The following is a 27,649-nucleotide window of genomic DNA, read 5'->3' as shown; positions in this document are numbered from 1 at the left end:
AAGCTCATTTCCCGTTTGCATCCAAACATCGGTTCAACGTCCTACACCAGCTATAGCCAGACAAAGCGCATCCAGCATCCTGACGAGGGGAGGGTTTTACGACAGCACTTAAACTACCGGATGGCCAAGCCAGCTCGTCCCTACTCTGGCTCAAGCTGAAGGGGACACGCCTGACTACGATTTTTACCGTATTTATGCTTCCTCAGTGAGCATGTACGAGAAACAGAATTGTTGGTCATATGAAGCGCATTTTCCCGTCTGCATTCAAACATCCATTCAATGTCCTACACCAGCTATAGCCAGACAAAACGCATCCAGCATCCTGACGAGGGGAGGGTTTTACGACAGCGCTTGGACAACAGGATGGCCAAGCCAGCTCGCGCCTACTCAGGCTCAAGCTGAAGGGGACACGCCTGACTACGATTTTTACCGTATTTATGCTTCCTCAGTGAGCATGTACGAGAAAGAGAATTGTTGGTCATATGAAGCGCATCTTCCTGTCTGCATTCAAACATCCATTCAACGTCCTACACCAGCTATAGCCAGACAAAGCGCATCCAGCATCCTCAAGGGGGGGGGGGGTTACGACAGCGCTTGGACAACAGGATGGCCAAGCCAGCTCGCGCCTACTCAGGCTCAAGCTGAAGGGGACACGCCTGACTACGATTTTTACCGTATTTATGCTTCCTCAGTGAGCATGTACGAGAAAGAGAATTGTTGGTCATATGAAGCGCATCTTCCTGTCTGCATTCAAACATCCATTCAACGTCCTACACCAGCTATAGCCAGACAAAGCGCATCCAGCATCCTCAAGGGGGGGGGGGGGTTACGACAGCGCTTGGACAACAGGATGGCCAAGCCAGCTCGCGCCTACTCAGGCTCAAGCTGAAGGGGACACGCCTGACTACGATTTTTACCGTATTTATGCTTCCTCAGTGAGCATGTACGAGAAAGAGAATTGTTGGTCATATGAAGCGCATATTCCTGTCTGCATTCAAACATCCATTCAACGTCCTACACCAGCTATAGCCAGACAAAGCGCATCCAGCATCCTCACGAGGGGAGGGTTTTACGACTGCGCTTGTACTACCGGATGACCAAGCCAGCTCGTCCCTACTCAGGCTCAAGCTGATAGGGACACGCATGCCAGCCCTGTATGGAGGATCACTCTTTGGCTTGGGTCCTGGTTTTCAGCAACGATATTTTCCGAAAGTCGGTGGAAAATTTCGGGGAAAATATTTTCCGTTATGTCTGACACGGCGAAAAAAGGCAAAATGTACAAGTATACGGTAATGAAAGTTTGAATTGGTTTCCCCATTCGCCATATAAGAGGAAGGATAACCCAGCACTTGAATTTCTTGAGGTACAGGAAGTTGTCCCGAAAGCCTTATTATCTATCCTTACTGAACGGTTTCTCACCCTCACACAGTGCCAAATTTGCATACAAAAGCCATGTTTGCATAAAAAGCTTCTTCCGACGACCACTGCAGAGATCAAAGGTGCCTGTGTCCTCTATGTCTGCCTGTGTCGTTCATGACCTCTAGAATAATGAAGCAGTAACCAGTAGAAAGTAGAGTAGAGTAGAAGTAGCTGCATTTTGGAAAACAGTAACCAAATAATACGCCTAACCTAAAATAACTAAACACGGAGCGCGCCGATAAATCAGCGATCACTCCTTTTCGCTGGGCACTCAAAACAACTGCCGGCGGACGATTATTGGTGGTTTCCGGCAAATACGGGAATCCAGAACCACTGTTTATAACTATAAGGACCTCTGTGTCTAATTCCCACCCTCCCTTGCAAGCATAGAAGGAGTGTCCCCGCCGTTCCCGAAAGAATGAATTCCTTCTCCTTTATTCTGTCACCTTTCGTAAAAAAAAGAAAGACTCGGAAAAAGAGCTGGCAAATATTATAGAAGACGATAAACGTAGCCAAGTTATACTGATCAGTAGCGATCTTACGCAACCACAAGGGTTCATTTTCGACCCACCCGGAGCAATGAATCAATCAATGGGAGCGGGTCAACGAACCCTTGGTGCCCGACCGGTTCTTCTTTTTTTCTGCGTTCACAACGAAAGAAGCGTCTTTTGTGTCGCTTCTGTAAGACGTCTAATCGCGGCGCTTGACCGTTTTTTGGCCCCCGTTATCTTACCTCGTTCAGTCCATTCAAAGTGGTGGCCATTCAAGGGGCATCATAAAAACATGGGCGTGCTTTTTTGCCACGGGGGTTTCTCCCTCTTACTTGTTTGTTTACTTTTTCCATGCCTCAACGGAAATTTACTCCCTTTTTCAGGCTCCTAGTTTTTTCTGTCTCTGGTGACCGTCGCTGTGGCAGCGTAGAGCACAACGCTTCCTCTTGGAGAGCCACAGCATAAACTACATTCGTATGAATCCATTTTGGGATCGCAGCTTTCGGCCGTCGAGAACGTATATATTAGCGTCTCATGGCTTCGATGGCTCGAAAGTGCCCGAAACTGTTGTTACAAGAATTGGAAAGCTAGCAGTCTTTTACAGAATAATGATCTTTCAAGTAGTACTGAAACATATTAGAATCGTATAGGGATGCCTGAAAGTAGCTCTACGTTAGAAAAAAGGTAGCGACAGAAAACACAACGCACGATTGTTGAGAGGAGATTATTGGAGAACTGAATCATACTTTAACACGGTTCACTTGGTGGCGCCAATCCAATCCAATCCTTCCTTTGTTTAAAAAGAAGGAAGTTATGTCTGGTCCAGAAATTTGCCAAATAAACATACGACTCTTTCTGCCATAAAATTTATGAGAAACAAAAAAGAGCCACTTCGCGATTGAAGCGCCGTTGGACTTTTCAAGTGCCGTGATAAGGCACTTGAAACCATAGATTGAGAAGTTCCCCGTCAACAAGAACTCGCTACAAGTTAAGTTACTGTGCGCAAAATGTAACCAAGTTCTTCAGCCCGAAATGTAACTCGCAGTTACTGAGTTACTTAAAAAAAAGAACGAGTTACTTCCAAGTTACTTCGGACGCAAAATAGCATTACGCAGGTGCAGCGCGCGTGAGCAGTTGAGTTAAACCTTGAGGTGCCTGCGGAGGAGAGCAACACGCTTGGATCGTTTTCGTTTATGTCCAACAATAGACCTCTCCCTGTTTGTAAACAAATGACGTCATAGTGTTCGACAGCGCCAACATTTGGTAGATTTGAACTACGCTCGAAGCTAGAGGTGAACAAGGTCGCGCCCGAAAGCCACGGACTTGAGGGGATTACGATATGGTCCCTTAAAGGGACGCGCCCCTCGGTCCTACTTTTCTTTCAATGAGAGGCAGCGAACAAGTGCCCGTTCGTGGAACCCAGCCCTCTCCTTCCGATTTGTTTCGGTTTCAGCCTGTCTACCAATGTCATGGTGACGTTTCTCTGGTACAGCTCTATTCGAACGCTTTGTATCTTACTCCCTGTGGGCGCACAATGGTTCAGCTTCATTTCAATGGCAGCAGTCCTTACTTCCTGAATAAAATACTGTCACTGATTGAAAATCACGTTTTATGGCAAAAAATGCCACGAAGGAACCGGAGAGAAAGCAAGAAAATATGTGGACGTGAGTGAAAAGCGAGTTAAAAGTAACTTGGAACTTAGCTTAAGCTACTTTGGCAAAGTTACCTGAAAAAGGAACGAGTTCCTCTGAAAGTTACCACGGCGCAAAAGTACCGAGTTAAGTTACAAGTTACCCAAAAAAGGAACTTAGTTGCAGTAACGAGTTACCTCGAACTCTGCTTGAAACTAACTTCACTTGACTTGTATAAATGGAAGGATTCTCGTTTCACATGCACTGTATCTACTTATGGCGGCCCACCGACAACGGTGAAATCACCCAGCTATAGACGGACACCAGAAGACGCGATTAGCGTAGTCCTGGAGTGAGGCCACGGGTTGAGACATTTCATCATCACAACGTTTAGACACTGACAGAGATTAGACAAGTAACGTAGAGGACAGAACGTTACTTGTCTAATATCTTCCGTGTTGTTTGGCTGCGTATCAACGTTATGAATTATGATACAACACCAACTACCCTCTCTACCATCGTCCCGAGCATCGAACCCTCGAAACCATCAACTTCAACGATGCCCTACGCTAGCGCAACGACTCAACAGCCATCAACTGCGACAACAATTCTCCTACCGTTTCGAGCACACCGCTCGCGTCTCTGTATCGTCGCTGCTCCTGCCTGAGAACTACCCACACACCTCGACCTGGGCTCGTTTTATGACAGCTTTCTGCTCTCGGCAAATCCACAGCCAGACTAAGTAGCTCAACCCACCGGCAAGCAAAGGTGACTTGACTGCTTCGTGAGCGCCGCATTCATGAATCAGATCTGTCGCGTAGCGTGGCGCACCTCTCCTGCACATCAGTGCCTCACGCTCGCCTACCGCACATCACGGCAGCGGACACCACGATGCAACTTCTTCAGCCGCCATCTCGGCATTCTCTGCGGCTAACGCGGCCTCACTTTTCCTGGGATCCTGCGAGATTTCGCTCCCGTGCCGGTTGCGGCACCCTAGGCCTCAATTTGGCGAGCGCATCCGCTACTTCGCCGCAGATATCTGGTATACCTCTTCACGTGCAAGCGGTCTTCTGCAGCATCACTAGTCCACTACGTTCCTGCACTTGAACGTTCTGATGTGTCGCCAACGAGTGCCGTGTACGCTACCGCGGTAGCGCATCTCGTCCTTGGGTAATCCTGGCACACCCCCAGCAGATAACATTACCACTGCTCAGCATCTGAGGGAGGGAGTCATGTGGCGGCCCATCGACAACCATGAAGCGACATAGCTACGGGCACGCGCCGCCACAAGAAGCTTCAGTTCTATAGGCGCAGTCGTGGAATGGGGTCACGGGCTGCTCCTCAGCACATCCGGGATATTCCACCAGTCTGGACTAGGGTTCGGAATCCCGAGCCATTTTTAGCATCCCGGGATTTCTAAATGTGGGTCGCTGATCCCGGGACGGGATCAGGATCTTTTTGCAGCTGCTCCCGAATGTCGTAGAGGACTGCATACACCTGCACATCCATACTATCATAAATTCCTCTGGCGATGCAACTCTCCATTCATCATCTTCTAATAAAGTTGTTCGTCTGTCATCCCCACGGAACGTTCTAGTGGAAGAAAACGCAAAAGAAGAAAAAACTGCTCACGGGGCACAAGTATTGCCGCTCTCTCTTTTTGTCGCCTGCTGCGAAATGTATGATATCTCCCGCGGTTTCCAGTGGACGAGAAGACATGACGCTGAGAATCTGCACTTACGTGACAGCTAAAATCAATTACGTTTTTCGCGTCTTCCGCTGGATTATTCATGGAAATAATCGCCGATGTGAGTACATAAAGTACGGTGCGTTTTGCTTCCCCCCCCCCCCCTTTTATTTATCCAGAGTAGCTGTTGTGTTCTCTCTGAAGCAGCGGAGTCTAATTTTCTGAAACGGCTGTCTCCATTTTCTCTTTTCGTTTTCATATACACGTATTAATGAGAATCAAAAGAACAAAAAGAGAGATTCTGTAGACAGAGAGAGAGAGATTCTGCAATATTTTGTGTAGCTTTATATATAGATCGGAAGATTCCTTTTGATTTAGTATGAGTTTTAATACTATACTCCAAGGCTGTTCTCGGCTATGACTTGCGTGTTTCACATGAATCAGCAGCTAAAGTCTTTGTTATGTGTGGTGGACGACGAGGTTGGCAAAAGTCCGTAGACACCGTTCTTTCTTTTGCACTCGTACACTTTTATCTACAACTGGCACAGGGGCAGGACCCAACCTGTTGGCCGGCATCAGCTGCCCCATCTCATCATAATTTCTTTATGTGTGTCTTTGTGTGTTTTCACTTGTACCACGGAATGTCCGTTGTCAAGTAGTCCGAAATGTATTATCCCGAAATCCCGGGATTTGGCCTCGTGAAATCCCGGGAGTTCGGGACACGAAATTCTGCAAAAAATTCCGGGATCCGAACCCTAGTCAGGACTAATGTAGAGAGATACCATCTCCTCTCCATTCTTTCATGGCCAGCAGACATAATTGACATGGCTCGCATTTACGTGTTCCATCATATCGAGGCACGCTCGCAGAGAGATGGGAAATCCTTGTGGTTACTGTAACATAAGTTGTAGCGAAATAACGAAGAGGGGTGTACAATATGGCTACACTGCTCCTCGTCGTCACCACAGCTACTAGCAGTCTGTCAACGACACGGGCGGTGCTTGTTAGGAGCTCCTCCTGACGTCACCCATTCTTGGAGAATCCGAAACTATAAAGTTTTGCGGCTTATTCCGAAAATTCGTGGAATCACCGACGGCATTTATATTTTTTGACAAGGTTGATATATAATACTGAACAAAACAAAAGTTACTTTTTTTATCGCGTTCTCTTCTCTTCTATTGTGTCTGGTTTGTAAGCGCAAACTTTCTAACTTTTTAGCTCGTAGCGGAACTTTAGTCAGTTCTTCGGCGCAAGATACTCTTCTAAATTATTAGCAGGGTTTCTCCTTGGCTGTAACCCCCCCCCCCCCCTCCCAAGACCATCAACCAAACTTGTAGCTGAATTTTGAAGACAGTTTACAATATTGTTCGTCGGCCCGTCTCACCCACGAGTTTTCGGATTTATCCGAAAAACACAAGCCAGCAAAATTTAAAGCAATTGGGATTTATCAGAGAAGCTCCGCTTTTTGGAGGCACCCGAGAACCCGAGAAGAAAAAAACGCCACGCCATGATGGGCGGTTGACGAGGTCCGTGTGTCGTACAACAACAACAACAAATAAAGTAATGATAATGAGTGGGGAAATTCGCCACATAAAGGGCCGGCCCACTCCACCAAGTATCGAATGTCGTGTGTAGAGATTGCCTCGCACCAAAGCGACAAGGAATGTTCAACGAAAAACTCCTGCGCAACATTTAACGATGAGCGAAGCATCCATGTAATGCGTGTGCCTTGTCACTCGGACGCTCTCAATAGGGCACCCTGACTCTACTCGACAAGAGGACACCGTATCCCTCAGCACGGGGAAAAGACTGCACGGTTGTCTTTTCCTCAAGCTCAGAGACATTCTGACCATTGACATTTTATACCAGCTCGCTTGCATACTACATTTATGTTCAATTTTGAGGTCACCTCGGTCTACTTGGGGAGTCTCCAAATCGTAGGGTTTTCCTTTTTCTATGAATCTCCTCCTCAAATGAACACACAAATTACCTTCTTCAAAAGACATCTAGGTGCAGATTGTAAGATGGGATGTAAGATCACGAGCCGCACGTTGGCTTTGTGAGAGCTCCATCGACTCTGCCTCATTCTTCACTGAGCTTTTATGGCAGGGGCATCTTAAACGCCTGCTTTTGTAGCGCCCTTGGTGGCCAGGCTAGAAAGGAAGGACGAAGAATAAATGAGCGCGCCCCAGTTGATTCCTGGCAGCCGCTCAGCACGGACTCTTGTTCTGTCCCGCTAGTTCTACAAATTTGGTGACCCGAACTCAGCGCACCTCATGAGCGAACCTCAGACCCCCCAGACCGCTCACGGAGACGGAGTTAGCCCTCGTCCACTCCAGCTCCGACAATTTCCACGACTACGACCCTACGTCTCCCGTCGTTTTGGATCAAGAATCCAAAGACCTGGTTTCGACAAGTCGAAGCGCTCTTCCAGGCCCGTCGCATCCAGAACCAGATGACGAAGTACTGTGAAGTGCTGCCGCTTATCCCCCCGGAGCTCATCGACGACATTGATGACGTTCTTTCGTCGATACGGCCTGACAACGCGTATCATACGTTGAAATCTGTCATTGTCTCGCGCACGACGGTTTCGGAGCGAGCGAGGATACAGCAGCTCCTTACGACTGAGGAGCTTGGTGACCGCCGTCCGTCGCAGCTCCTGCATCGTATGAGACAGCTCCTGGGAGATCGATCAGACGACCACTCCGCGATCCTCCGCGAGCTCTTCCTCAACCGACTTCCGCAAGATGTACGACTCATCTTGGCTGGGAACGACGATGTTGCCTTAGACCGTTTGGCCGACCTTGCTGACCGCATCACAGATTATGCTTCAGCCGGCGTGGCAACAGTGCGTTCCCCTACCTCCGCGCCGCCTCCGGCGACTAGCGAACTGGAAGGTGCCATCGCCCGTTTGGCGGGGGAGATGGAAAAAATGTCGACGCAACTGGCTGATCTGCAAGCAAGTCTTCACGGCCAAACTCGCAGGCCCCGATCGAGCAGTCGCCGACGCCCCCGCGCATCGTCTCAGCAGCGTACCCAGAGCCCCCAGTATTGCTGGTATCACCGACGCTTCAAACACCGTTCCACGCGTTGCCAAGCCCCCTGCAGTTGGCAGGAAAACTCTACGGCCGGTCAGTAATGGCGGTAACCGACCAAGGCCCCCGAGCTGCCCCCCTTCTGTATGTCAGGGATCGAATAGGAAACCACCGTTTCCTTGTGGACACTGGCGCACAAGTCAGCGTTATACCCGCAAAGCCTTCCGACAAGAAAGTTCGTCCGGGTCTCACGCCAGCACTGCAAGCTGCGAACAGGTCCACCATAAGCACATACGGTCTACGTTCCCTCACTCTCGATATCGGCTTACGCAGGACGTTCAGGTGGCTCTTCGTGGTTGCCGACGTGGAGCACCCGATTCTTGGGGCAGATTTCTTACATTTCCACAATCTCGACGTCAGCGTAAGGCAGCGCCGCCTGCGGGACAATATCACGAACCTCGTTACTGTCGCTTCCGTCTCTAGAGCACAGTCTGCTGGTATTTGCACATTTATACCAACTTCACGCTACGAGAAGATCTTGGCGTCATTCCCGGAACTCGTGAAGCCATGCAACCTTTCCGCACCAGTGAAACATAATGTCACGCACCGCGTCGAGACAGCAGGTCCACCGGTCACGGCACGCTTCCGACGTCTTTCCGGCGAACGCCTGTCCATAGCTCGTCGTGAATTTGAGCACATGCTGGCCCTGGGAATTATACGACCGTCCGCCAGTAATTGGGCTTCGCCACTACATATGATTCCCAAGAAGGAGGCCAATGACTGGAGGCCATGTGGTGACTACAGAGCCCTGAATGCGAGCACAATCCCCGATCGATGTCCTCTACCACACATTCATGATTTTTCTGAGCTATTAGCGGGAGCTACTATGTTTTCCAATGTGGTCTTAGTTAAAGCCTACCATCAGATCCCGATGGAGGCTGAGCATATCCCGAAGACTGCCATCACAACTCCCCTTGGATTGTTTGAGTACATCCGAATGCCATTTGGTCTGCGGAACTCTGCTCAAACTTTCCAGCGTTTCATCAACGAAGTAACCCGCGGACTGGACTTTGTGGTAGCCTACATTGACGACCTCCTTGTCTTCAGCTCATCCCCCGAGCAGCACGAACACCATTTACGCCAACTCTTCAGTCGACTCCACGAAAACGGCCTTGTTGTCAATGCACAAAAGTGCACATTCGGAGTGTCGGAACTCGATTTTCTCGGCCATCACATCTCCGCCGCAGGTATCCGCCCTCTGGGCCACAAGGTCAAAGCCGTCACAGACTTTCCCGGACCCACTACTGTTCGGCAGCTCCGCCGTTTCCTCGGCCTTATCAATTTCCACCGCCGTTTTATCGCCAATTGCGCAGACATCCTTCGGTCTCTCACCGACTTTCTCAGAGCAAAAGTAAAGGCATCGGCAGCCATTCCCTGGTCGGAGACTGCGGACGCTGCTTTTGCAACTGTCAAGCAGGCGCTCGCGGATGCTGCTCTGCTCGTTCATCCGCAACACGATGCGCCCACCCGGCTGATGGTCGACGCTTCAGGATCCGCTGTCGGCGCTGTGCTACAGCAGTGTACATCCGACATATGGCACCCAGTGGCGTACGGCTTAACAATGCCCAGACCAGATACAGCGTTTTCGGCCGGGAGCTCCTCGCAATATATGCAGCAATCCACCACTTCCGTCACTTCCTCGAGGGCCGGACCTTTCACATCTTAACGGACCACAAGCCCCTTGCATTTGTGTTCCGGAACAACCGAAATGACTATCTGCCACGAGAAACCCGGCACCTCGCCTACATTTCGGAGTTCACAACCGGTATCCGACATGTCCATGGTGTCGATAACAGTGCCGCGGATGCTTTATCTAGAATTGATAACATCACCGCGCCTTGCCCGATAAGCCTTGAGGACATCGCCGCAGCCCAACTGGATGATTTCGAGGTCCGCGAGCTCCAAACTGCCCCTCAGACATCGCTTACTCTTCGTCTTGTCCCCATACCGTCGACGACGATGTCTGTGCTTTGTGACACAACCACAGGCACAAACCGTCCATTTATTCCTGTCGCACTCCGCAGGAAGATCTTCGACGCTGCCCATAATCTGGCCCACCCTGGTGTCCGCGCTTCTCAGAAACTTCTCACGGCACGATACGTTTGGCCAGGCATCCATAAAGACGTACAGCGATGGGTGAGATCTTGCGTCTCCTGCCAGCGCTCGAAAGTTGGGCGGCACACGAAAACCCAGCTGCACACCTTCCTTCCGCCGCGAGCCCGATTCGACCACGTCCATGTCGATATAGTCGGCCCACTACCCACATCCCACGGTTACAAGTACATCCTGACTTGTGTGGATCGGTATACAAGGTGGCCCGAGGCTGTTCCCTTAGCAGATATCTCAGCCCAAACCGTCGCCGAAGCCTTCGTGACCACATGGGCAGCACGGTTCGGCTGTCCATCCACTGTCACAACGGTCCACAGTTCCGTTGTGCCCTCTTCTCAGCCCTCACCAGCCTGCTCGGAGCGCACCATATCCAGACAACCGCGTACCACCCAGCGGCGAATGGTTTGGTTGAGCGCCTGCACCGCCAGTTGAAAGTAGCCCCCACTGCGCAACCCTCCCGATTACGCTGGGCCCAACATCTTCCTTTTGCGTTGCTCGGCATGCGCGTCGCTGTCAAGCAGGACCTCCGGGGCGCACCAGCCGTGCTCGTCTATGGTTCCCCTCTACGCCTTCCTGGAGACTTCCTCACCCCAAGCGCCGATCAACCGCACCCGTCCCCCAGTGACTACGTTCGGGACCTAAAGGAGTTATTCCGACACGTCACTCCCGTCCCACCTCGCATGCCCACACGCCGCACAGTCTTCGTTAGCCAGGACCTAAGCACGGCGACGCATGTTTTCGTCAGAAACGACCGTGCGAAGCCCTCGCTGACGCCGTCTTACTCCGGTTCCTATCCCGTCCTATCCAGGACACACAAGACTGTGCGTATCGAGATCAACGGCAAGTCGGACACCGTCTCCCTCGATCGAGTCAAGCCCGCCTACATAGCATCCTGCCTCCCGTCGTCCACTTCCCTTACCCTCGACAGCTCCTCTCCACATCAGGGCACACCAATCAAACGTGTCACTTGGGCTTTAGATACGTCGACCGTTCCTTGTAAGTACAGTCTGGGGGGGGGGGAGCCCTGTAGCGCCCTTGGTGGCCAGGCTAGAAAGGAAGGACGAAGAATAAATGAGCGCGCCCCAGTTGATTCCTGGCAGCCGCTCAGCACGGACTCTTGTTCTGTCCCGCTAGTTCTACACTTTCATCCGCTAACGGTTTCCTGTCGAAGGAAAATTCGACTCAGAATGGCGGAGTATCCACCACTGTGGTCACTGTGGTAGGAGGATCAAGAAAGTACTTGACTTGGGCCCCAAATTTAACATTCACCCCCTGCCCTAAAGGGCCTATGCCAGGCACATTCAAACGAAACTGGAACCATCACAGGAGCAAAAGGCATTTCAAGGAACTTGATCGGGAATCCGGGAGTCAGTCACTGCGAGGAAAAAGGATTGCGGGTGTTGTTGTCGGACAAGGAAGGAGTCGTCATGGCTCATGACTCCTTCGATGAGGCTCTGGAGAAAAACTTGACCCCGGCTAGAGAGAGAGAAAAAAAAGAGAGACGCTGTCCACAGGATTTGTACTCAACCAAACCTCGCCGCGCTAAAAAAGAGAGTCCCAAATATCTTTTTTTGCTATCGAGACACATAAGGAGGGCCACTGTGTCTGAATGAGCGTAGGGTTGCGTTACCTATCCGTGACCCATTTCCAATTGTCAACTCAGAACAAGTTATTAGAGAAGCCGTCTATTGGTCGCCCTATGGTTTCCATAGACATACAAGACTTGTACCACGGTCCTTTGATACTCTCTCTGGTCACGAAACTCCGCCGAAGAACTATAGGTCAGGTTTGCCTAGGGCGAGCTGCCGCCGCGCGGAGGCGCGCGCGTCTGTACTTGGGCACTTGGGAAGAAAACGCTGGCTGATACAGGGCAACGCGTCTTCTTCTGCCTGTGTTTTGACCAGTGTAGGCGCTTCTTTCCGTTGAACTGTGAGTAGATTTCGGCTGCGAAGCTCTGCATGCCGCAGATGTGTTGTGTCGCCCGGGATATGATAATTCTGCTGAAAAGGTGTCGTTTTTAGCATTGCCGACCAGTGCCATCGAGCGAGAGAAGCCCTGCAGGAAACAGCTGCAGTGTTTATTTATTTATTTATTTATTTTTTGAGATGTTGGCTGCACTTCTTTTCCCGTGAGCAGGACATGAAGCTTAACCTGGCTACTCCCAGGTCACGCCCTGCAGCAGGTGGCAGAAAAGATTCACTACTGACGATGAGCAGTCCAAACAAGTCTTGCCATCCAAGGCAGCAAGACATTTACACATTCCATGGAACATTGTTTTGCTGATTAACGTAACTGATTATGTAAAGCCCAGTATCCATGACCATTGATGTTCTGTGAAATAAAGTCCTCAGTGCCACCGCCATTGAATGTGATCACTAGAGCGCGGATAAATATGCGCTAAAAACTGCCGAAATATGCATGCAACTAAGCACTGAAAATCCGTGAAAATACAGTAAAAATACTTAATATATGCAGTGTTTTGCTACGAAAGCAATGCATCAAATGTCTACTTAAAATGGGATAATTGTGTTATGGATATAATAGTGTAAAATCAAGTCGTTATTCAGAACACAGCAAAGAATCATAAAGCGCCACAGATATAAATCGGGTAGCTGAAGGCTTGGCGTTCGTGATTGATAAAACAGCGTAAACGCCCTAGGCCACATTACCGTTACGAAGACGGGCGGCGTTCGCATTTTAAGCATCGTGATGCAGTGACGAGCTCGAAGCCATGATGAAACAAACCTGAGCTCGTCACTGCATCATGCTGATTACAATGCAAACACCGCCCGTAAAACCATCAGTGAAACTATCATGTGAAAGAGCCATTACCAGTAAAACCATCCACGAGGAAAGAAGTAGTAAGCTCTCGCACTTGAAAATATGGCAAAGAGGCACTTTTCATGCACTTTCATGTGATATATGCCACAACATGCAAAACATGCATTTATATGCGCCGTAGAACCCTTCTGACCTGTTCCAAGACCAAAAGTTTTTTCATCGTCCAGATACGAAACCATATCGAGAGAGAGAAAAAAAACAGATTTTGCCTGAAAATCCGCGCTCTAGTGATCACTGTTATTTCTTGAATCATAAAATGTATATCATAAAATGTAGGTAATTAAAACATCCATGGTGGCCATAACTGCCTGAACACAGCGTTTTTAAGTAACAAAGAATTTGTGGGCGTCGGTAGGTGATAGCCATTGCTCGCTGAAAGTTCTCGTAATGCGTCCTAATGCAGTCGATTATAGTGCTCAGGGAGCTGCTTGTAAAATAAAACAAAATTCAAATATGCTCAACAGCCTAATTTGGTGCCAAAAAGGTCAGCCCAAGCGCGGATGTAGTGCGGCATACGCGATCATCTCCCCCTTCTTACGGACCCTTACATCTTCCTCTTCTTAGTTTCGTGACCAGAAAGAGTATCAAGGGACCGTGCTTGTACTACTCCATACCCGGTTGGCTCTGACGTTTTGGAGATATTCGCTTCCGGAACCAGACAGGCATGGACGTTTAAGCCTTTTTGGTATTAAAGGTTTATTTACAATCATCTATCGTACAAGACCTTGATCAATCGTTCCCAAAAAGGAGAAGGTATCTGTATAGGTCCTGTTATGGCGCCTATCATCTCTGACTTCTACATATAGGAACAGAGTTTGAGATAACTCGTAACTGTAACTAAGTTTCTTTTTTGGTAACTTGTAACTTAACTCGGTACTTTTGCGCCGTGGTAACTTTCAAAGGAACTCGTTTCTTTTTCGGGTAACTTTGCCAAAGTAATTTAAGCCGAGTTCCTTTTAATTTGCTCTTCACTCACGTCCACATATTTTCTAGCTTTCTCTCCGATTCTTTCATAGCATTCTATGTCATAAAACGTGATATTCAATCAATGACAATATTCTATTCAGGAAGTAAAAACCGCTGCCATTGAAATGAAGCTGAGCCATCGTGCAGCTACAGGGAGTAAAATGCAGAGTTTGACTTGTTGGATATAAACGAAAACGATCTAAGCGTGCTGGACTCCTCCACAGGCAACTCAAGGTCTAACTCAACTGCTCACGCGCGCTGCCCCTGTGTAGTGCTATTTCGTCCGAAGTAACTTGGAAGCAGGGATGGGCAGTATTTAAATACATTGTAATTAAAATACTGTTTAAAATATAAATATATGTATTAATATTTTGTATTTAAATACAGACTCGAAAAATGTGTATTTATAATTATACTTAAATACCAATTTTTGGGTATTTAGTCCCGTAAATACTTTATAAATGCTTCCAAATACGGAATATACTGATTCATGTCTTCAAGTTGCCGTGCATTTGACCTTTTGGGACGAGTTTTGGGCGCAGTGTTTGAGCGGAGCGCGTACGACAAGCCATTTTAGACGGAGAGTTTCTCGCGGATGGTCGCGGCCGATTACCTTGTTGTACGAAGCAGCTTCATCAAAATCAGCTTCACAAGCCTTTGTGCATCTGTAGAGATTCTCTTCTTCTTTGCGAATCTGATTGTACGGCCGAACAGAACATGCCTAAAAGATGAAGCCTTCGAGAAAATTCTAATATTAACATTGCCATTGCTGATTTGTTGTTATGATCATCGTTATTTCTGTAATTCTAGATGACATCTTCCTTGCTGTATTTATGGCATAGTAGTTACGGTATTTAAATACTGTATTTATGTTTTGCACTTAAATACTTATATTGAAAAGTATTTATAAAGAGTATACCCCTTTCAACAAAGTATTTTGTATTTATATTTAAATACACAAAAAAGTGTATTGATGCCCATCCCTGCGTGGAAGTAACTCGTTCTTTTTTTCAAGTAACTCCGTAATTGCGAGTTACATTTCAGGCTGAAGAACTTGGTTATTATCTTAGTTACATTTTTCACACGGTAATTCGTAACGAGTTCTTTTTAACGGGTAACTTCTCGATCTATGCCTATGAATGTGTGACCACCGTTCCAAAAACAATGTCAGGCCTCGATATACAGATTTGTGGATGGCTGTTTACTTGTGTTCAGGACTGATAGGATGGTCAGTGTGGAATTAGATTTGTTGATAGGAATTTTCAAGGAACACTCCCATGATTTGATACACACGCATCAACTCCCTAACAAAGGTCCTCTACAAGTACTAGATATCAGGAGATGTTTTGGTGGGAGTACCGACCCACGTCCAAGAAAGCCTTTTTCACGTATATACATCAGGGCACACCAAGATAGCTAAGAAGGGAGAATGAAAAACATTAAAAGGTCCATAAAGAAGTTGAGACCTCTTCATGGCCCCTTTAATGAATAATGTCAGGTCGTGCAGGTCGTGCGTCCATATGCCCAAACCGCACGACTTGAAAACCGCGACCGTTGTTGACAGAGACTGCGCAGTCATTGTTATCTGGCAAAAGGCAGATGAGTATCGAGGGGCTGTTTCTGGTTCACAGAAGTAACATAGCTGTAATGCCTTAACCCCAAGAAAGTGTGTATTATATATCGTTCGGGCCTAGCTTAGTCAACTCCGCTCCTACTAATCTTGCATCTGTACGTAGGCGTATACTGGTGGACAGACAACTGGATGCGGTCATAGGTCTAAGTAAGTTCGTAGAATGTCGCTGCAGGGTTATGTACGAGATTCCGCTAATCGGCAACAAGGTATACAAACGAAGAGATGCGTTAATACTCGACTTAGAGAGCACGCAGCCTCCTCAATAACACTCCGAGTGGGCATTTCGCGATTCATATCAACACCCCAATCTATGGGGTCCTGGTGTTCTACAAAGAACGTACCCAGAGAGAGATTTTGGAAGCGTATAATATTTTCCACACCCTGTTTGCTTATCTGCAATTCGTAGGTTCGTTTCTAACTTGCCATGTGTCCCAAAAGAGGGCTTGTTTGAAAGTCAGCGCCGCCAAACGTCGACGGTGGTTCCGCTTTCTCGCATGTTTCACCACTGCACATACCTATACTCTCTACTAACGCGACTCAGCGCTTGTCCCGTGCGTAGCATTTCTATTTAGTGCAATTCGGAGAATTTGTAGCTTTTTATTGTGGGTCAGCAAGGGCTTTTTTTTTTCTTTTTAGCAAGCTGACAGAGCTCAAGTTTCTTTTTCGTGTTTCCGTTCGTCCTAAAAACAATGCCAAAGAATTATGACAAGACTCACTCGCCACACTCCTTTGTTCCTTTTATCACGGCAAGCTATACAGTGCATGTGATAAATGCGCATTCTCACATTCGTAGTTGTTCGTGGCGCCCGTTAGCTGACAGACACAACCTCAGAAGGTATACAATGATACACATGTCTCGAACCAGGGCTCGGAAACGTTATTTTTTGGGGTTCGCTTCAGGTTAAGCGCAACCAAAATAACGGTCTGAACCGATATTAATCGGTTCGAACCGGTTTACATGTGCTGTGCTAATCAGTGTACCACATGTGAGAGCATGGGCGTACCGAGAGGGGGGCAAGGGGGGTCTGTGGCCCCCCTGGAACTCCAAGGTCGCTTGAGTGCACCCTATAGTCATAGGTTGTATTGGTTATTTTCACGCGTCATAATAGGAATCGCTGAACACACACGTACACAGTGCGCAACGTGTGCAACTCCAGACAAAGATGTGGCAGGGGTTCCACCCCCCTTGAAAAAATCCTGGGAACGCCTACGCGTGAGAGCTAATATCAGGTTCCCGCGATGGCTCGTTCCTTCTTCTTACTCCCTCGCCTCTACACTTCATAGGTACAAAGAACCATTGCAGTTCACAGCAAATCAGTTTTTACTGTACCGAAAAGTGCTGGGAAATGGCGCACAGTATACCACTGAACCCCATGGCGAAACGCTACCGCCAGTTTGTAAGGAAAAAAGAGAAGAAAGCGATCACGTTGTAGATGGAAGTATCGCATGTGCACGCTGCTCCCCGTTGAAAGGCCGCAGGCAAGAGGCCGCTCCTGTGTTTCCTTCCTCCATGCTCTGGACCACACATAGTTGTGCCTAGCTCGTTACTTGGTAACGGTTACTTTTTTTGGTAACGAAGTAACGATTCAGTTACTTTTTTAAAAATTGTAATAGTAACGGAATCAGTTACAAAAATTGGTAACTCGTTACTGACGTTACTCGTTCCTTTTCTTCAGCGCGGGGGAGCACATTTCGGCACTCCGTGTGGCGCAATGACTGCAGATTTGCCCTGCGTGACCCATGACCCACCAAGTGTGACTCAAAGTATTATTGCGTGGCGATCAAACTCTCCATGCATCATCTCAAAATAACGTTGTTGTTGTCACTGTTTGAATATGTTTGCCACATGCGGCTAATTTTGGCTCTTTCGACACCACGACTAGCACGCTTCGCGTTAGTAAGCTGGCAACCATGTCAGCAGTCGCCACAGATACAGTGCCCTAGAAGTGTACCACAGCGTATGACGCGTTGGAAAAGCACCTCGCTAACCGCCATTGTCCCCACCACCAATGACGCGTTGGACTGCGGGTATGTCTGCGGGTACGCATCGGGATGTTGGGGTTGCACCAATGACATTGCTGCAGGTGCGGGTCGTGCTCCCGCGGTTTCGTGTTCCCGCGAATTTTCATACCCGCACTCACCTCTGATGTTTGCGAAAGCGGCTTTTCAGAAGCAGTTGAGTCAGTGGGTGAGCAATGTCCGCAAAGCTTGGAATCAAGTGCGCTATGAAGTTTGACATACCGAGGAAGAGCTAAGCCCCGTAATGTCGTTTGGTGCCATGAAGGGACGGTCTTCTACAGCCCGGGCGATTCCGAAACTTTATCTTCACCAGTACTGTACACATACAACCGTCAAAGTTCATTCAGAATAACCAAGCCGTTTTCGAGGAATTCGTCGAAAGGTGCCGTAATAGCAGACGACGAACCCTGCGCTTCACTCTCATGCAACGTCACGCATGACGCCGACACACACAGTTCATTTCGATACATGATCAGTGTGCAAAGGGGAGTGTGATGGAAGCGCGCGTAATATATTTCTTGTCGGCGCTGTAATGCGACCGCACGCACGATGACGGGCGACTTCACAGTTATGACTGTGTGTGGGGTGGTCCTGCGATTTTAAACTTGTCCCTGAGGATTAACTTAGTTATTTTAAACCAGCATATGGGCCACTTCTTGGAATGTGCGTTTTTCGCATGAGAACTGGAAGAAAATGCACGATAGTTGCCGCGGCCTCCAGTCACTTCCGAAAGTCGTCTTCTCACGCCGGTGCACTATAGCGCGCGCAAAAGCAGACGATTTCTGCATCCAATCACGGATTTTTCCCCAGAGCGACGTAGCCGTTCTTATTGTTGCCAACACAGATCGCGGCATGCTCTGCAATCTTTATCAAATAATCGTCACGTGCTTTGCCGGGTAAATTCGCAGTATTCCATATTCACAGGACAACACAGAACAATCGAATGGTACACTTTATGAGAGGGGGTACGAGGCCGTCCCTTTACAGCTGCAGGACTCTTGGAGCCGTCTAAGCAAATTCCTCCCATATTTATGATACGGCCAAAGTCTCCGCGTAAAATAGCCCTTGTTTAGAGTGATCCCGGAAGCAAGCGAGCATGGTCTCACTATGCTCGTTCGAGCATACAGAAATGACTGAAACTGGAGCCAGCAGCCTATGGGCTTTCAATGTCCCCATGTACATCCGGAAAGCAACAGCAATTAGCGATAGATGCCACAATCCTGAGCGACAAGAGTCCAGCCTATATCGCGTCAAGTGTAACCTAAATGCAGCCACGAAAAATAGCCATCCCATACAAATGCATCGAGTAATGGCGCATGCGCATTTGCTGGGACTGTAGAGCAGGCGATGAAGTCACAGAATCGAATTGTTTGGCAGGTTGTTTCGAAAACTCGTGCATAAAACGGCATTTATATATTTGAAAGAGTTTAATTTAGAATAAGAAAGGTTCAATCGTCCGATATATGCGAGAAGTCTGTATTTTTCGTTTCTGTGCTCTTTGTAAAAGTTAGACCGACGCTTTGATCATCAGATTTTTTTTTTTTTTTTTCATTTGTTCCCCAGCACGGCGACAATATCGCTCGAATATGCAACGCAATGCGCGGAGTTCCGGCGCGTGTATCACAGGATTCATAGCGCCGCGCAAGGAAGGGCGACAGGGAGCTTCGAAGACAACTAAGGACAAAGACCTGTAGATCGTAAAACTTGTGGTAGCAACTAAACAACTCGTAACTATTCAGCGATTGCGCCAACAGAAGCTTTGCAGCATTCCACTAGTCGGAAGTTTTTCCACAAAGTTCTGGGGTATTGCTACAATAAATACCAGATGCAAAGAAAGAGAAAGACCCCGAAATCCTGGATTTTTTTCGAGCCAATCCCGAGATTTTGGGATGTCAGAAACAGACGGGATATCCCAACACTGGGCCCATGGAGCCAGTGGGACATTAGACTGTTTCATTTACACTCTAAAAACGGAGCTTCACCGCATACCACGCATGCCACGAATGATAGGGTTACCGCCTCTGATTCGAGGAGAGAAGGGGGCGTCCGCCTTTTTGTGACAATTTGAATATATGGTAATTTCCACAGAAAGGCGTACGCCCCCATCTCTTGAAACCAGAAGCGATAACCCTCATTTGTGGCAATGGTTGGAGCACAGCGTGCTACGTGGTGAAGTTGTGTTTTTTGTCGGCCTCACAGTCGTCACAAAATACCAGTGATGTCATTTGCAGGATCAAGAGGGCGTACAGCGATTATTCTTTTTATTTTAGCAGCACTATTTTACGTAATCAAAAGAATACATTTCATGGGTTTCACACCGTCGTGAACCACCGTGTTGAAACTTGGCTCAAAAAGATAAAATGCATCTGGTCGGCAGAAGGCTTGGAGAACATGTCCTTGCTTACGCCCAGAATCTTCAGCATTGCCTATTATATTTTCGGTAAATACTGCGTTCCAACTTATGCGCATGAATGCAAATATATATGAGCTACATTATTAATGGTAGTGTCACGCTCAGAAGCACTCATTATTTACCCTTTTTTCAAAGAATGACGTCCAAGTGTTCTTACAGGCGATCGCAAAATAAGAGATTAATGATTAAAAGCGCATTTGCAGCGGACAGCAACGCCGCATCCAAAACATGTCCAGACAAAAAAAAAAGAGAAAGATGACATCAATTTGAGCAGAGCCAAAAAGTGAACACATCAGCACCACCTGATGGATTCATTTTTGTTGCTGTTCTTGCCCGAGTAATTACTTTTCGTACTACCATGTACGGACCCTTGTTTTTGCCACGTTCAAAATTTATAACAATTAATATGAAGTCTCCAGTTGTGGGTCGACTATTTATACTCTCCTGTTCCATCGTGGTTCACTTCCCTCGATACTGGGTCCAAAGAACCTTCGGTTGCGTAAACCCTCCGTTCATGATTAAACATTTCTTGCGACGTAAAGCCATGTTGTGAAAACCGGCATAGCCACGTGCCCTGTGAAACTCGATCTCGAGGTATAACATTCGTCACTGTATATCGGCATACAGTGTCCAGAGTAAAAATTAACTTAGTGGGTGCATTGAACGCTCTATATAGCCTCGGTTCCGGGTCTTTCGTTTCATTGGACGTAGATTTGTGGGATTCTTTTTACCTTTCTTGATATCAAAGTTGGGCTCCGTCATTTCATTGTTATAGAGTATACAACATTTTGTATCAAGGTTCAGAAAAGGTAACTTGATATGTCTATATGCCGACATATGAGGCCCGCGTACAATGAGTGTTAAACTTTGAGAAATAGAGACGCAATAAAATCCTCGGCTTTCAGGCAATCGTGCCGTTACAATAAAACGCACAAGACGGCTATGAAATATTGAAATATTGCAGTCGCTGGAAAAGCCAGACGCGGGAATGGTTGAGCGGCAATGAGCATTCCTGTCCTCTTTCATAACGGCGCTAGACATTTCTATCAAGTACTTGGTGCAAGACCAACCTGTGGGTAGCCGGGTGGTGGTTGCTGTGGTGTGGACATAGGTGGCGGGTGATGCATTCGAGATGGGGATGGGATCTCCTTGGGTCCAACGCCAGGCGAAGGAGACGAATGGCTGGAACCCATAGGAGGGCTGGGCCGTGCAAGACTCACAGGGGGTGCTGGGCGACCCAAAGGTGCTAAACCTGGGTGAGGAGGCCCGCCAGGGTGCGGGAGGGACGGCACCAACGGTGTCTGGAACATGGCTGGAAGTAAACAACTCAATAAACGCTCTGACGGGCCTAGCAGGATAATGTGCGCGCAACACCCAAATTGGACAGTTTCGTTTAAGAACATATTTTTTCCGCTGTCCACTAACAAATTAGCTCAATTTTATCAATTACGCTCATATGGCAATTTCACCAGAAACAAAGAATATAAATAGAACAAAAAGAAGCACCGCAATGGATCCTTTTGTCCTATTTGGATTCTTTCTTTTAGGACAGTGGTGGACAAGTAGGAGTCGATTTACACGTAACTTGTGTTAGCCTAGCGTGGCGACATGTTGCATGTGCCGCAGGGTAGGGCTGCGGATAATTTCCACCACCTGACGAAAATCTCGGACACATTGTGCTGGAAGCAATGTTTATCACCCCCACATTTCCCATATTTTGAGGTTCAAAGACGCGCAGAATGTGTATAGAAGGAGATTAAAAAGTTTTGTTATGGCTGTCCTTGTACTCAAGAACAACTCTATCCTATACGTGGGAATCCATTTTTTGACATGTCCGGAAATCCCTGGAATAATAACCGAGAAATGCTCGCAAAAACGATCACTTGGATGATGTAAAAAAAAAAAAAAAAACTTTTGCAGCGTAATCTCCGACCGTTTGTCAAAGCACAGATCCATCACGACATGCGAATTTTACTGGAATCCAAGCATGATGGATGTAGCAAAGTTTTCTCCCTTGGTGGATCTCCTGATTAACATACTCGAAGCTTAGAGAGCTCCGCTAAATAAATGATCCTCGTGGCGCATTATAATAACGCCCTGCTGCGTCACGAAGCAACACCCAAATGAAGACTGGAGATATGGAACCTTGGAAATTTCATGTTGGTCGTCTCCAATTTTCTGACGCTTATTGATTACAGCAATAGACTCCCAAGTGCGGATCCATTAATGACCGACTTTAAGGCTACGTTTAGGGGTCATCTGGTGTTGTTGCAACATCGTCCCACAATGAGTTTCTAATGAGGTCACGTCTCCGGGAAACTTGCATCATAATTATCGACAGATGTTGTTCCACGTGCAAGGAAAGGCCCTAGATGGTTGCATTTCAATGCCGGATATTACTTTTATTGTCCTCAACAGCTGCGTCTTCCGAAGATACATTGAAGATTGCGACCTGCTTGTTTTTATCTATCATAATGTAGAATTGGACCAGACCTCATTCCATCGTCATGTCTGTTGGCCTCAACTTGTGCGTACTTTTTATGCTAGTCAGTTTCCAAGACAGATATTTGGTCTCAATTGAGACAAAAGAGGCAGTATTACTTGACTCACTTAAAGCACACTATACTATTACACTTCCTTTGACGAACAATTCTTGAGAAGCTTTGGAGAAATAGTTGAAAACATGAATTTCTCTTCCACACCTGATGGACTACGTTGTAGTGTTCCTGGATGCACGCCCCAAACCCCACATGTTCGATGACGGCCATTTCCACGAGAAACTTCCATAACAATGCTCAGTAGCTGGCGTATTCCGTGAATGTTGCCTCGCCCGCTAGGGGGAGCAATCTTTGAAATTTCATTGCTTCTTCCAGCGCTGTCGGAACAACATACAGACTCTCGTCTACTAGTTGACTTTCCCTTCGAACAGTGAACATGCCAAATGTCTTTCGGGTCAAGTCGACTTGAATGCTATAGCCTCTATAGGGGAAGACAAAGTTGGGTAAGACCATCAGTTATTTTTCTCGTGACGTGTTACTAATGACATTAAGCAGCTGGCAAGTTGGTTACATCCAGTACGTAATTTTAACGACATCATTTTTGCAAACTTTCAATAGGCGCTCACACCGCTCTTTCACTGATCTGCATGCATTGAAAGAAAGTCTGTTTTCACCTTGTGTCCGATAAAGGGACCGTTTTGGACCTTGGGAAAGAGCGTCTTAAGAAGGAGCCACTAAGAATAATGGCGCATGCGCACCACTAAAAAATACTCCCAATCGATGAAAATTGCGTCAGTGATACTTTTTCCCTTTCTCCCTCTCTTTCTTTTTTTGAGCGGGAATTTTGCTTTTTGTCCTCAACGGGAGCAGCCGGCGCTGATTAAAATGGACGCTCAAGAAAAGCAGTCAACGGAAAGAAGAAATTTTTCCTTAATGTTGCCGCATTTTCTTTTTTTGCAGCCTTTAGTGAGCTAATGTTGTTATCGCTATTATTTGACAGAAAGCAGCACACTTGAGCGCATGCGCGTGCTCTTTTTACTATCGGACAAAAATAGGAAGAAAAGAAAATGGAAAAAATGAAAGGGGAATGCTCCTCCCGTTCACACAAAGGACGAGGGGAGGGCTCTTGTCACGTGACTCGTTTTTCCTCGTACTCTTCTAGCCGACACTCCGCCCCGCAAGCTCAGTGGACATTTTTTCGGGGGTTCCAACCGACTGCCAAGTTGAGCCAATCTGCCAGATGGTGAAAAATAACACCTGCGAGCTTTCTTTCCTGAATTAAAAACGACCAACTGGAATTTCTTTTGCAGTCACTCCACAATCCTTTCCGCGGAAAAATCATAATTCGTGAGATAACTATGATTATGAGCTACGCCACAGTTGATGCTGTCCTCTACCGGGTTCGAACCCACAACGTTGGTATATCTGTTAGCGCTTCCTCTAAAAAGGAAGACATGATTCAATCCCCACTGAGTGAAGACCCCCAGGAACACTCTTTTATTTGCTTTTTCGTTGAGCGACGACGATAACTGTGAATGATAGGCTTTCGGAGACAGCAAAAAGACTAAAATTGGCGCAAATCAAAATGGAAAGCTCGTCGCCAACAGAGGACATTGTTCCCGTCCCGTTTCTTTCCATCCCTAGCTGTATTTTATTCGCCTGTGCACCTTCTTTTTAAAGTAAGTATGAGGGAAAATCGTCAGAATAATAAGTGCATCTCTCGTGTTAGACCACGAAACAGAATGGGCATTCGAGGCTTACATGTTGGTGTCGTCCATATTTGCTTCGGCTAATTCTCCTTGTTCACGGTATATTACCCAAAATAGAGATGGTAACGATACCGAAAACGCATACCACAGTACGCGATTACGGGAGGCGTCCGGTATTCAACTGGGGCTATTTCTGTTGTGCAATGACAGGAGTGACTTTTCATTTTATTCCGTATTCTGTCAGTAATATATACTCTGAATACCACACAAGAGTACAGGAACAACTTTCACAATGCACTCGCGTCAGTTTGCATAACGTCAGCACATGTGACCTCAAATCCCACGACATATCGTGTGGATGCTTTTTTTATAATTTATTTATTGATTTCACCGTGGCTATGGCACCATAGTCTGAGAGAGTCTCTGCCTATGCGTGCAACATTAGAAGGAGATCTATAGTCACGCCCAACTTGAGTTGCTGGCAGAAAATTCATCTCGTAGTGTGTAGTGCTCACGGGACGAATTCTGAAGTTTAAGAAATCCCCTGATCCCACCGATACTTGTGTGCTCTGGACGAACGAAAACCGAAGCATCACGTAGGCAAAACGGGATGCTGACATAGCTGTCCTCCCGCAGCCAGCCGTTCCATCACCAGAAACAGTAGCAGAAATGTAAGGAAAATGGAAAGGCTAACGAAAGTGTGTTCCCTGCCTCTGATATTTTCTTGAAAAAATGTTATCGTAATCCGTATAGCTTACACCTAGGGTTGGGCTATTTTGAAGCGGCCAAACTCTGACGTGGAGAAATGAACAGCTTCTGCAGCATCTCGTTAGCTTGCCAGTTTCAAGAGTAAATGTTGAGAGGGTAAAACCGAGGATTGTCAACATTATGACATGGGATCTGCATGAGGGAGGATAAATGAAGTAACAGTTTGAAAAATACGTATCTGTGTATCTCAATCAAATAAAGTGACCTCATATCAATCTCGATAGAAGCGGATTGTCTTTTCAAAAGTTGAAAACACTGTTATCCGTATAGCTTTCATAAGGGACAAAATTGAATGTTGCGAATGTACAGCATGCACAGGAAAATTAACAAGACGTTTGTTTGACAGCTCGCTAGGTACCTGGTGCCCATAACAAGTATTTTCTACATTTCTCATCTAGCTAGCGAAAGCTCAAATAAACACATATACAGGGTGGTCCACCAACCATGATAGAAATTTATAGTAAAAAACGTAGGCCCCGGAGAGACATGCGGTCAAGGGATTTTTTTCCTGCCAATAACTTTTGCAATAACTTTGCGCTCAAACTACAAGCCGTCAAAAAAGAGGCGGAGCCAATGGCTTATTTCCACGGATTTTCGGCAAATTTTTTTCGGCAATTGCTATTGAATTACGAGTGGGATTATGTGACCATGGGTAACCCCTTTCCGCAAATAAAACGTTAGGTTGCTTTGGGAAATTTCGAAGTTCAATTCAAGAAATTAAATTTCTGTCAATTGAAATGAAATAAAAATGTTACCAATATGTGGCAAAAGTGTCATTGAATTATAATAAAAAAACTACGCCACCTAGAATCATGCAGTTAACGAAATTTGTTCTTATTAGGATTTTGCCACTCCTGATGTGAATGTCATATATCGTAAATTTAATTATGTAAATGTTTGCGAACTGAACTCGGAAATTTGCCAAGTTAACGTCACTTTTTTACCCCACCAATATGAACAGCGTGCCGAATGCACTCAAATTCATGATAATTGACAGTGATATTCACGAGCTATCCCATTGAAAAAAATAGCCGAACATCTTGCTTTTCGGAGCACCGGACCATATAACGGCGATGACTTTTTGAGCGCAATCGCTCTCAGACGGACGAAAGGAGGTTCCAAAGCAAGCCTCCACAGGGTGATAGTAGAAAAAGTAGCAGTTCCTAAAATTGGGAGAGGGAAAGCATTATCCCAGCGAAAGTCGGACGCGATAAGCCATGTCTGTGTTATCTCTTTCTGCGATGGCGGGTTGGGCTGGGTTTCCAACCTCCTTTCGTCGGACTGACAAAATTGCACTGAAAGATTCATCGTGCGGTATCCTGTGGGAGCTCCGTATAGCATGATGTTCGGCTATTTTTTCCGATAGGATAGCTTCTGAATATCCCTGTCAATTATCATTAATTTGTTTAAACTGGACACGCTCTTCACATTGGTGGGCCAAAAAAGTCACCTTTACTTGGCAAATTTCAGACTTGAGCTCGCAAAAATTTATATAATTAAACATACATTACACGACATTCACATGAGGAGGTACCTAGTGAGGAGAAAAAAAACCTAATAAGAACAAATGCTGTTGATCGCATGACTGTAGGTGGTGTAGTTTTCTTTAATTATAATTGAATGATACGTTTTCTGGGACACCCTGTAGACTTAAAGGGACGGTCTCGTACCCCCTGCCCCTTTCATAAAGTGTACCATTCGACTGCCCTTTGTTGAAAATGGAATACTGCTAATTTACCCGACAAAACACGCCACAGTTATTAAATGACCGAATTAAATTCATAAAGATTGCAGAGCACGCCGCGATCTGTGTTGGCAACAATAAGAACGGCCACGTCGCCCTGCGGGTAAGTCCGTGATAGGATACAGAAATCGTCTGCTTTTGCGCGTGCTAGTGCATCGGCGTGAGCAGACGACTTTCAGAAGTTACTGGGCACCACGGCAACTCTACATAACACCAATACTCTTCTAGTCCTAATCAATGTGCTTTGGGGAAAGATTTCGGCGAATTCCAACTTGGACTTGTTGGTCACTCAAGTTAAATTAAGTTTCTTATACATACTCTACCGAGACAATGCGAAGGAATTTATCCATAAAATGTCCAAAATACACGCGATGAAAGCGATTCTACTGTCAAGAATCGATCAATGATGACCGTAATTTATTCTCTCGCAATAACTGCGGCAAAGAAATCATATGATGCAATCTTTCTTTCTACTTCTATTCTATTCTATGATGCAATCTTTAGTGTCGCCACCCAGTTTTCTGATACGCCGCTCCATTCCATTATCTATTCGTTGCGGCTAATCAATCCAGAGTTTTCTCTATAATGATTTTCTTGGACCATTCTTGCATTCTCGAAATGGACTC

At 46.7% G+C, this 27,649-nt stretch overlaps 1 protein-coding gene across 7 annotated transcripts in view; it reads right to left on the bottom strand.

Annotated features, from left to right (window-relative positions):
- LOC135386392 (NGFI-A-binding protein homolog) overlaps positions 1 to 27,649 on the bottom strand; it is a 331,002-nt gene that overhangs the window by 53,701 nt on the left and 249,652 nt on the right. For all 7 annotated transcript variants that reach the window (XM_064616302.1, XM_064616301.1, XM_064616303.1 and 4 more), the window contains one exon: positions 21,375 to 21,616. In XM_064616302.1, coding sequence (XP_064472372.1) covers positions 21,375 to 21,616 — 242 coding nt within the window. The remainder of the gene's footprint in view (positions 1 to 21,374; positions 21,617 to 27,649) is intronic.

Source organism: Ornithodoros turicata, chromosome 2 (assembly GCF_037126465.1).
Source record: "Ornithodoros turicata isolate Travis chromosome 2, ASM3712646v1, whole genome shotgun sequence".
Taxonomy (NCBI): domain Eukaryota; kingdom Metazoa; phylum Arthropoda; class Arachnida; order Ixodida; family Argasidae; genus Ornithodoros; species Ornithodoros turicata.
The sequence above is the reverse complement of the archived record's forward strand: the minus strand, read 5'-3'. Positions and strand labels throughout refer to the sequence as shown.